Raw genomic sequence first — 11,579 nt, forward strand, 5'->3', positions numbered from 1 at the left:
CGCTGGCCACGTGACCCGGAAGTGTCTGCGGACAGCGCTGGTTCCCAGCCTCTTAAGTGAGATGAGCGCACAACCCTAGAGTCGGACACGACTGGCCCATACGGGCAGGGGTACCTTTACCTTTAAGGTCAAAGGAGAGCCAGTGTGGTGCAGTGGCTGGAATGTTGGCTGAGACTTGGGAGACCAGAGTTTGAATCCCCACTTGGCCATGAAGTTCGCTAGGTGACCAGGCAGGGGGTGGGTGTCAGTCAGTGCCTGTCTAACCTATCTCACAGTGGTTGCAGTGATTACGGTAAATGAGGAGGGAGAGAACCATCTATGCCATATTGGGCTCCTTGGAGGTAACCTTGTAATAAAAATGCAATAAAAAAGTAGCCCTGGAGCATTTTTGTTCATTACATTGATATCCCACCTTTGCTCTGAGGAGCCCAAGATGGGGCATGTCATTATCTTCTCCCACATTTTGTTATCACAACGACCCTGCGAGGCAAATAACTGGCTGGGGAGATTCTCAAGCCCGGAAGGAAGCTAGGTTGATAGCAGAGAGCCACTTTAGGAGGGGGTCCTACTGCAATGGGCCCCACAAAGCAGGAAAGGGTTGCCAAGGGAAAACCAGAAGGGAAAGTCTTGAGGGAAAGGAGGTGGGGGAAGGTGGGGGAGGGGATAGGAATTTACCTCACAGGGTTGTTGTGAGGAAAAATATAGGTCAGCCTGGCCTCCCTCACGGGGCTGTTGTGAGGAAAAATATAGGTCAGCCTGGCCTCCCTCACGGGGCTGTTGTGAGGAAAAATATAGGTCAGCCTGGCCTCCCTCACAGGGCTGTTGTGAGGGGGGGGGAGGAAGCGCCATGCAATGAACAAGAGGGAAGAAAGGCTCTTTGCGGCTCCATCGCTCGGCCGTTTCCACAGCAACCAGGGATGCCACCTCCACCTTACCTAGGATGCGGGTCACCCCCAGGGTGAGCTTCTCCAGGCGCGGCTTGGTGCTGCTGGAGCTGCTCCCGCTGCGCAGGGCCTTCTCCTCCATCCTCTTCCTCCTCCCTCCCGCATCAGTCCCTATCCCAAAGGGGCGCGGACAGCACCTGGTGAGCGCGTTTTGCCCCTTCTCGCGACCCGTAGCTCAGACGCCGCGCCGCGGTGCTTTTCGGGAAACGCGGCCCTCCCTTTCATTCCGTTCCATTCGGCGGCCGTTCTGTAGGGGGAAAGGAATGGAGAGCCGGCACTACGACTCCCAGAAGGCAACGGGAGAGCCGGCTCCACCGCCTCCTCCTCCCTTTCCCCCCCCCCCCGTCCGTTCCGAGTCCTCCCCATTGGCCGACTCCTACGACAGCGCGTCACTTGCGCCGTATCTGGGCAAAGCCCGGGTTCCGTAAGCCAATGGGAGGTCAGAGTCGCGCGTGGGAGGCGTGGCAGGGCGGGGGGACGCTGGGAGTGGCGGTTGTTTCAAGATGGCGGATGTGGCCGCGGGGCCGGGGCCGGAAGCAGCTGCTCGTTGGAGTAAGGATCGTATCCTTCCCTCAGGAGGGGCTCGCGGGGGGGGGCGGGAGGGGAAGGGAAAGCGGGGGGGGGGCTAATTTGACGGCGGGCCGATAATAAACGGTGGCCAAGGCTGCCGTGGTTCCTGAGCATGTGCAGAGAGCCGCCTCCGTTGCCTCAGGAAACGAGCCCCGCCGAGTGCGGAGCCAGGCCCGGGGGTCACGGGGAAGCCCCCACTCCCAGGGCGGGGGGGCCTTGGCCTGCCAGCCTCGCTCTCTCTCTCGCCCCTCGCCCTACTCTGCAGGGCTGTTGTGAGGGGCCGGGGAGCGTCGCTGGAGGGAGAGAGAGAGGGCTGAACAGGGCGGCTTCGTGTTCCAGTACAAATGCTAGTATGTTAAATTCCCCCATGGCTCCCTCGAAGTCTCACAGCGTAGCAACCCGAATAGTCCCGCTGAAGGGAGACTTGAACTCGGGGCTTCCCGGCTTCCCCCGTCAACTCTGAGCTGCTGCAGCTGATTTCAGCTTTTCTTTGTGGTTCCCTTTGGTGGAAGTTTTGGAAACTTTGGTGGCTGCCGTCATGGGGAAGACGGGGCTGGTGGTGGGTGGGAGACATATATTGCATGGCCCTTGAGGTGCCCTGTTTATGCATGGGGAAGACACGGCCCTTGAGGTGCCTGTATGTCTTGGGGGACGTGTCCTGTTTATGATATCGTCTGCCTCCATAGCCTCTTCCCTTCACCAAGGGACCCCATGTCTCGTGACCCTGCAAAACAGACCCATAGCCCATTTGCCACTCCCTCCCAGCGTCCTTTCCATCCTTGGCAGCAGCATTAGGCGACCCACTCGCAGGAGAAACAACTGAGGGTCCCAGCCACCAAATGGTCATACATATAGAGCTAGAAATGGAGGCTGAGACTTCCAGGCTCCCAGAGGCAAAGTTAGTGGTTTTAGAGACTTTGCATCACAGTTCTGCCAAAGAAGGCTATCCCTCACTAGGTAGCTTGGTTTGGAGCTGATAATGCCAGGGTTGCAGGTTTGATCCTCATAAGGGCCACCTTCATTTTCCTGCATTTCAGGGGGCTGGGCTAGATGACCCTTAGGATTCCTCCCAACTCTGCAGTTCTATGATTCTAACATCTTCAAGGCTTTAACGGTGGGGGGAGGGGCACACATTTTGCACCTCCAGCTTAAGAGTTAGATGAGCAGCTTACAATAACTATATGGTCACATTCTGGGTGCATGTAATTGTTGCTGAAAATAAGACCTCTAATCTGCCCTGGTGGATGAGAGTAAGTGGGCCCAAGAAGCTGAAATCTATTTCAAAAATATAATTTTATACATATTGCCAGAAGATGTGAATGGATTTTAGTTCATGAACTATGTGAGCTTAAAGATATGAAAGGGAGACCAACAGCATATTGTAAGTAAGTGAATCTTGAGGAAGGGAGCAGTGTACTTTATAAGGAACAGTATATGCTAGTAATTGCATAAACGTGCTATTTTGTTTTTCATGTAATCATTATTTTCATATATTGTTTCTTTCATTATTCGGATATACTGTCCTCTTCCCCAGAATTCATTTATATATAATCTGTTGTTGATTTCTGTTTGGTATTATTATGCTTACATCTTTTATGAACTAACTTGCATACATAGGTTTTCGGCTGATGTATTTACACTAAATCTTTCCAAATAGATTTTAGTCTCCATTTGGTTGCTCCCCTCTGGCCCACTGGGGCAGAGTAAGAACTTCCTTTCAGCATCTAGAAGAGATGATGTGCAGAGAACAACTTATTGGATGTAACTTGCTGCCAGTAGTTGGCAATGGGCTGTTATTAACTTAATTGAATCCACCATGAATTGATGGGTGACTGCTAAAGATATGCAGTCTGATGGCAATCTGGATGATACAACAGGGAAGGGTCCCAGATTATGGTCTTGACTAGGATGCAGTTTACCCAGATTTCTCTCCTGATCCTCAAATACCAGTACCTGCTTCTAAGAGCCCCAGATAGCTTTTTAAAAAATGTGTGAGTGTAAAGCTTAGTCTTCTGGTGTCCATAATAAGAGTCTGAGGAGCATGCATTGAGTGTATAGCCTCCAGGAGTTGCTTTTATAATCAAGGCTAATACAAATAAATGTGGCTCATTATCTCTGTGATTGAGCTAGTTACAGGGCCTTTAATAAAATACAACCTTTTAAATGAGGCCCGTTTAAGAGTAATAACAAAGTGGATTTACAGAAATGTTTGCTTTGGTAGTCTCCTGGTCAGTTGTCTGCTGCTTCTGAACTTTCTATTTTGATGCAGATTTTTCAGACTACAGTGGTACCTTGGTTTCCAAACAGTCTGGTTTGCGTACGTTTTGGAATAGAAACACGTCAAACCCAGAAGTGTGTGTCCCGGTTTGTGAACTTTTTTTGAATTACAACCTATTTTTTGGGGGATTACACACACTTTTTTTTTGAGGCCCCATTGGTGAAAGCGCTTTGGTTTACTAACGGACCTCCGGAATGGATTATGGTTGTAAACCAAGGTACCACTGTATAATATTTAAAGAGTGTAAAATGTAGAATGGAACAAACCTTTTGCCCTTGCTTTCCTTGAATGAAATTGCATTCAGTTTCTGACGAAGAGCAGCCACCTGTCTATGTCCCAGGTATGATCTTTGAATGGTTGCCAAATTTAACTTGACTTGTTGGGTAGTGAATTGGGCCAGGACCTGATTCGGATTCACTCTGTGCATACGGCACATGCACTCTTATCTTGGCAACTTTGGAGCAACGGGTTATAAAATGAGATTTTGTAACTTTGGGGAGAGGGCTAGAAGTAAAAGAGTTCAAATGATAACTTAGGGATACAACCTTTTCAGGTCCTTTAGGGGGGCTGGAAAAATCATGGAATGCTTCTAGGCACCATCATCTCATTTTCACAGGTTGGCAGCCAGCCTTTAGGTGCTCCTCCTAGAGCTAGAGAAATGGTTTAAAGCTGTCATTTAGCAACATTTGATCTCTAGCTGCTCATATTTACATGTTTATTTACTTACACTTAACCTTCTCTTCCATCATGGAGCCCAAGGTAGCGTGCATGCATCTGTGGTTCTCAGGCAGTCTCCCACCCAGACCTAGACCTTCTCAGCTTCCACTAGGTCATGGCATCATGTTCCTTCTGACCCTACCCTGGGAATATATAGATCAAACTGTGAATAATTTCATTGTATGCACTGACTTCCTGATGAATTAGATCTGGGCTCTGAGTTTCATTTGCCTGCCTAGCCAACTCCCAATTGGCCCTTCCTTACTTAGAGGTATCAGAGAAGGTGAGGCAGAGTTTAGTTGGCCTGCTTTGACCTGCTTCTATATTCTGACTGTTTTTACTGAGAAAAGAATGAAAGATTTTCATGGATAATTTCAAGAACTTAACCCAGCTGACAGCAAGTCCAATGTGCTGCTTTGATGATACATATTTTTGTCAGCCCCAGAGACAGTTCCTGTTTGTGTGAAAATGTGTTCTCTGTATTGACCCTTAGAAGTTGAAGTTAGTGCCATGTCAAGAAACATATGTCTTTTGAAGGTAGATGACTTTTCTGTGCCTCAATTTTCTCCATGTTTCATATCCAAGAAGTTTTCTTCTGCAGGCAGATGATTCAGTAGATCAGCCCTGGTTGATCAGCTTGCAGTCTCTTTGTATCGTTCTGATTGCTGCCACCCACCCACTTCTTGGGTGCTGGCTGGGTCCTTCAAAGCCAGAGAGAAGCTTGGCTATGCCAAAGCAGCCACCCCACATTGATATGTAGTGAATTGCATACTATAGGGGGGCGTGGGTGACGCTGAGGGTTAAACCACAGAGCCTACCTAGGACTTGCCGATCAGAAGGTTGGCGGTTTGAATCCCCATGACGAGGTGAGCTTCCGTTACTTGGTCCCAGCTCCTGCCAACCTAGCAGTCAAAAAGCACGTCAAAGTGCAAGTAGATAAATAGGTACCGCTCTGGCAGGAAGGTAAATGGCGTTTCTGTGCGCTGCTCTGGTTCACCAGAAGCGGCTTAGTCATGCTGGCCACATGACATAGAAGCTGTACGCTGGCTCCCTCGGCCAATAAAGCAAGATGAGTGCTGCAACCCAAAGTCGGCCACGACTGGACCTAATGGTCAGGGGTCCCTTTACATACTGTTTACATAGTATGTTATAGTATGTTTACATACTATAGGGTGTTCCAGCCCCAAATGACAGAAGTAAGGGAACTTTCTCATATTGCCCTGTGAAGAGTATAGGAACAAGGCAGCAAAAATTAGTCTTGTCCTCCTCTCTACTCCTCTCCCTGGTCTTTGGTTCTGTGTTGTGATTGTCAACTTCATAATTGTAAAAGAAATGGTAGGGAGAAGGATAAGCTAGTTGCTCATGGAATTATAAAACTTTATTAAGTACCTTCAAAGCCATTAAAAATCTGTTTGGTATACAAAATAATTGAGCTTATTCTTATAAAAATGTTGAGAATAGTCAGGCAGCTGATGTGATAACTGGGGTCTATAAAAAGACTATTAATCTTTGGTCTATGGTGTAACCATGCAGGACTCTTCAAACCAAGCATTCGGTCCCTGTCTCTCGACGGGAATAGGAAGTCCAAGGTGCAGGGTTCTTGGTGTTGGGCAGGGCTATCCTTGGGCCTTCTCAAGTCTGGGCTGGTTTGTTTTTGTTAATGAAGAGTTTTTCCTTGGGCTGGGCTGATGCTTAAGCTTTTTTGGGGGTGGGGGAGGGTGCTGTTTTCATTTCCTCTTTTTTGTGGGAAGCTTCAGTGTGGGAGGTGCTTTGTAAGAACAAGTTGGAAGTTTTCCTGATCTTGTCTGTTCAACCTCTAGGAATTTCCACAGAGAGGAATTTTAGAGCAAGACTCCTGCTGAAAGGTCAGAAAGCGGAAGTGAAGGCAAAGGTGCCTGCAGCTGCTGCTCCAGCTCCAATGGATGCCTGGAAAAGCGCAGGCCAAGCGCCTGGGCAGCAGGTCAGTACAGAGAAGGGCAAATGAAACCAGAACTCTTGAGGCTGCAATCTGTGGCAGAGGTAACCTGGAAGTCCATTCAACTCAGCAGGACAGAGTAAACCTGTGGAGGATGACAATGTGCAGTTTACTTATTCTTTTATTTATTTATGACATTTATATGCTGCCTTTCTACCAAGGCACCCAGGGCAGTTTACAGTGTTAAAATACTGAAACAAATGAGATATAATGTAAACGTGGTCTTGGATGGTGGCAGCGATGGCAGTCCAATTGGATGCAGACTTGATGTTGATGCAGACTGTTTCTGCTTTATTCACACACAGCTGAAAAGTGGCTGTTTGTATCTGGCTCAGAAGCCTTTCGCCTCTTCTTTTCTCGTGCAATCATTGTGGCGTTCAAGGTGCAAAGATAAAGTAATTGTGCAGGCCTTGAAAAATCTTCCTTGTCCAGGCATCTAAAAATTTACTTCAGCATTTGTAACTGTGGCTAGATTAACGCTTGCAAGCCTGGGGCCAGAATGGAGCAAGTAGGACCAGTTCCTGTCACAGTGCCTAAGGATTAAAAGCTTCTTTTAGGGAGTCAGAACTCTGGATACACCTCCGTCATTGCCTGTTCTTGCAGCTGTGTATAGTGTTGTGACAGATGAGCTGCCTTTCAGCATGAACAGGCAGCTGCAAGGGATTTGTCAAAAAGAGGCATGTCTTCCTGCTCCTCTTATTTGGGGCTGGAAGGCAACCGGGGGGGGGGGGGTAGATTGGCTGGCAAGGTGTCCCAGTGCTTCTCTTTGGAGATTTGCTGCCTCCTCCCAGCAGGTCTCTCTTCTCTTTGGGGCAAAGACAAGCTTCTTCAGTGATCAGCTTCCACATTCTCTGTTGAGAAGCTTCCCTTTATTGGGCCAGACATTGGTTCACCAAGGCTGCTATCTTCCACCAGCTGTGGCTGTCTAGGGCAGTGGTTCTCAAACCTTTTTCTCTGGGCAACACTTTCAGAATAAAAAATTTCTTGCAACACACACACATACGTGTGTTTGTTTGTTTTTTGCTAATAAGAAATATATTGGAAAACAAAAAGAAACGAGAACGAAAGTGCTGGATTTATAACATAGAACACTACTACTTTGGATTAAGCCTCGACCCTTCTTTGTGCCAGCCATGTACTCTCCCCAGCAAGTTACCATCCCTCTAGCAGAATGTTTTTGCAAAGAGCATTTCAAGTTATCAGAACTGCCCTCTCCTCGCGGGCAGAACCATGGCTGTGTGAGAGATTGAGGCGGAGAGTTAAAGATCGTCCCCTCAGACAGCAGCAGTTTATGCCTGCAGTGTGAGCAGTGCTCCTTTTGAATACATTACAGAGTCACTAAAGTGGAAGATGTAAACTTCAGTTGTATAGGAGCTGCTGTAAAAGTGCATCCTTACGCTGCCTTTATTGAATTTATAGCTATGACTAATGGGCCTCTGTCTAAAGAAGCAATAGTGGGTTATAAAACAACAAAGCAGGGATCACAGAAAGAGAATATTACATGTTAGCTCACCCCCTCCAATGATGACGATTATAATAACATAGTATATATTAGTTTAAAAACCTGGAGCGACTAAACCAATTAGTCATCTAGTTCTTCTTTTCCCTGAGGCCGATCTGTTTTACAGGGCAAATTGGAAAGTGTGAAAGCCCTTGTTTCCAAAGAGGAACTGTTGCCCAATTGCTGCCCAGCTGGGCTGGTGTAGCTGAGTCATAAATCAAGATTTGATTAGGTGGTGCAAACGAAAAGTACAGCACTATTTCAGAAAAGAACTGATATCTCAATTTATTTTTATTGTTTTGTTTCCCACCCTATCCCAAGGGTTGAGGGTGTGTAGCAGGTATTTTATCTGTAACATGTCTCTCTAAGGGGCAAATAGAAGAAGATGCCTTTACCCCTGTATGGCTCCCCTTTATCATATCACAACCCAACAAGACAACGACGAGAATCCACCAACAGCATACGAATCAATATTGCTAACCTGATTCAAAAACATCCACCCACCCCACTCACACATGAAAACAAAGTTCACCACAGCCAATCACAAACAAGCAACAACACCCTAGGCCAGGGGTCAGCAAACTTTCAGCAGGGGGCCGGTCCACTGTCCCTTGGGGGGGGGGGCAGACTATATTTTGAACGAAAAAAATGAACGAATTCCTATGCCCCACAAATAACCCAGAGATGCATTTTAAATAAAATCACACATTCTACTCATGTAAAAACACCAGGCAGGCCCCACAAATAACCCAGAGATTCATTTTAAATAAAAGGGCTCATTCTACGCATGTAAAAACACGCTGATTCCTGGACCATCCGCGGGCTGGATTTAGAAGGCGATTGGGCCGGATCCAGCCCCCGGGCCTTAGTTTGCCTACCCATGTCCTAGGCCAGGGGTCAGCAAACTTTTTCAGCAGGGGGCTGGTCCACTGTCCCTCAGACCTTGTGGGGGGGCTGGACTATATTTTGAAAAAATATATGAACAAATTCCTATGTCCCACAAATAACCCAGAGGTGCATTTTAAATAAAAGGCAACATTCTACTCATGTAAAAACACGCTAATTCCTGGACCGCCTGCAGGCCAGATTGAGGAGGTGATTGGGCCGGATCTGGCCCCCGGGCCTTATTTTGCGTACCCATGCCCTAGGCCAACCCCAACTTCACTCTCCACCAAAGGAACACAAGCAAATAGCAACGAGAACCTGCACAAACGACGCTGACACAAAACCCCACACATACATTAAATAAAATAGAAAGACTACCACCCGACCCCCACCCACTATGGCCCTTCCACCTCTTCCCCCCCTTTTCCCCCTAACACAAATGTCTCAACAAATGACGCTGATCTGTAGAAAATGTAACTTGAAAAAAAGAGATATTGCACATACTTTTGTAAACCAAGAAATCTTTAATAAAAAAATACATTTTAAAAAAACTACCCGAAGAGATAAAAGGTCTAAGCATCTAGGCTGGAGGTGCTGTAGGGGTCAATCCCAGTCCTTCCTTCCTTCCTTCTATGTGTTGCCTAATAGAAACAAACATTTCTGGGTATTTAGAAAACTGCAGATGATTAAAAGACTTTCAGGTACATAGAATCATAGGATTGTATAGTTGGAAGGGACCACAAGAGTCATCTGATCTAACCCTTGCAATTCTGGAGTCTCTTGCCCAATGTGAGGCTCCAACTCACAACTATGAGGTTAAGTGTCTCAATCTCTACCTGCTGCGTTCAACAGTGTTCCTCCAAAAATAAATACAGAAACAGCAGTAAGCATTATAATCCCATTTCATCCAGCTCCAAGGAGAAGGAGGTACATCTGGGGTCTCCAGTTGTGGTTCTTGTGGCATCCACGGAATCCCCTCCCCATTAGCCTGGTGCTGCAAGGTTGTTAATGTTGTCACCAGGCAGACCTTCCTGGAGAGTAAGTGCAGAAACTTCGGTGAATTGTTTTTTGCCTGTATCTTCTCCGTTCTCGTGCAGGATTCTTTCTGAGAGTTTGTTGCATAACCTCAGAAGCGAAAGAAGGGGCATTTCTGCCTGAATCTTGTGGATCTTGGTGGCTTGGTAAATCCTTCTTGTTTTGCGATGCTGCTTCAGCTGCCAGATTCCACCTCAAATGTCAAGGTGAAGAGGAAGCCAAGCTGTTTACTGTGCTGTTCTCTGCACAAAGTACCGGCAGACGCCAGAACATAGAGAAGACTGTGCTAACCTAGCTTTGGTCAAAGCAGAATGACCTACTGGCATGGTTGAGATTGCATAAACAAGCAGTTGGTAGCCGCAGCCTTCCGCCCTCCTCCCCTCCTCTCACTCATGGCAATGCCATGCCTCTCATTCTGCTCTGTACATCCTTTAGCAAAGTTCTCTCCATGGCTTAAAGATCTGTCAGCCATTTCTGGCTTGGCTTAGCCACCCTTCTGGTCTGTGTGCTGCTCCTATATTGGAGTAATGCATCACTTACACTTACATCACTTACACAACAACATACAGTGCAGAGCTGTGCGTGTAATATTGCAAACCTTACAACAACTCGTATGTATTAGTCCCTATATTGTGAATGGAGTGGGGTTTGAAACATGGGTTTTGAAGGTTGCCAGCTGAATTTGTGGCTGAGATGAGATTTGGTTCTCATCTGGATCTGTGTGCTGGGTGCGTTACTGACTTCTCTCTTCAGACGATCTCCTTATTCCTTGCTATATCTCCACCATTTCGCCCCTGCTTAGCTGTTTGGTTGCTGCCACCGGCTTTCAGGGAGTGCCCTCCCTTTTCCTACAGCTTGTTAAGACTTAAATGTGTTCTCTCAATGTGCCTTTTTTAAAAAAAAGTATGACTTCTTCTTGATACCTAGGCAGATAATCTGCCAGTCATATATTCCATGCTGGTGAATTAGTGAATATCGTTCGGAGTGCAGTGTTCCCCAGTGTGTTTTGGGACAGTCCTGCAAACCAGGCTTTCCTTCATGTTTTTCATGATTTTGAAAAAACTGCTCCTTTAAAAGGCCTATGCATAGCGTCCACCAAGGATATGTGTTGCAGAAATTACTTGACTCAGGGTACCTTCAATGGGTGCTTCTCTCAAACGTAATGGGAGAGCATCTATTTGGTGTGAATGTAGGGAGTGAGCTGTTGCCTTTTGAACTACTCATCCTTTTTTGAGAAGTGCAGAGAAAGTTTTCGCAGATGTAACCTGCAGCTGTTAACTTGAAGTGCTTTGAGTGAAAAGCTTGTTTAAATTAAACACAAATCAAAAGGTTTGAATGAAGCTCTTTTAATGCCTGGGGTTGTGAGAAACATCACTCGATATAGGTTGATCGCTGCTATCCATTTCAAAGAGGGCTTAAAATAATAATTTTATTAGCTTTTGAAGACTTCTTTGAAAGGAGTAGCTGGACCCAGAAGGGCATGTTTTCTTGGTAATGTCTAGCCACAACTCCCAGTCATGCTCTTGAAGAGGCATCACATAGAAGAGATACATACCCTTTGTTCATTCTTTGTGATCTGTGCCACAGGCCTCTGTTGGCAAGAAATGGCAAGCTCTTCAGAGGGGAAAAAAGCATTGTGTTGTTAGCCTTTGGCCAATTTAAAGTGGCACCTAA

General features: G+C 46.7%; 1 protein-coding gene across 6 annotated transcripts in view; it reads left to right on the forward strand.

Annotated features, from left to right (window-relative positions):
• The window catches only part of KIAA1328, a 234,468-nt gene that overhangs the window by 18,261 nt on the left and 204,628 nt on the right, over positions 1 to 11,579 (forward strand). The window contains exons 1-3 of one of the 6 annotated variants that reach the window (XM_082241972.1): positions 1,412 to 1,505; positions 4,097 to 4,132; positions 6,330 to 6,469. In XM_082241972.1, the coding sequence (XP_082098098.1) occupies positions 1,448 to 1,505; positions 4,097 to 4,132; positions 6,330 to 6,469 (234 nt within the window). In that variant the 5' untranslated portion in view covers positions 1,412 to 1,447. Of the gene's footprint in view, positions 1 to 1,411; positions 1,506 to 4,096; positions 4,133 to 6,329; positions 6,470 to 11,579 lie in introns of those variants that run through there. The other 5 variants (XM_082241973.1, XM_082241974.1, XM_082241975.1 and 2 more) reach the window with 5 other exon arrangements.

Source organism: Podarcis vaucheri (assembly GCF_965113315.1).
Source record: "Podarcis vaucheri genome assembly, chromosome: 11".
Classification (NCBI taxonomy): Eukaryota; Metazoa; Chordata; class Lepidosauria; order Squamata; family Lacertidae; genus Podarcis; species Podarcis vaucheri.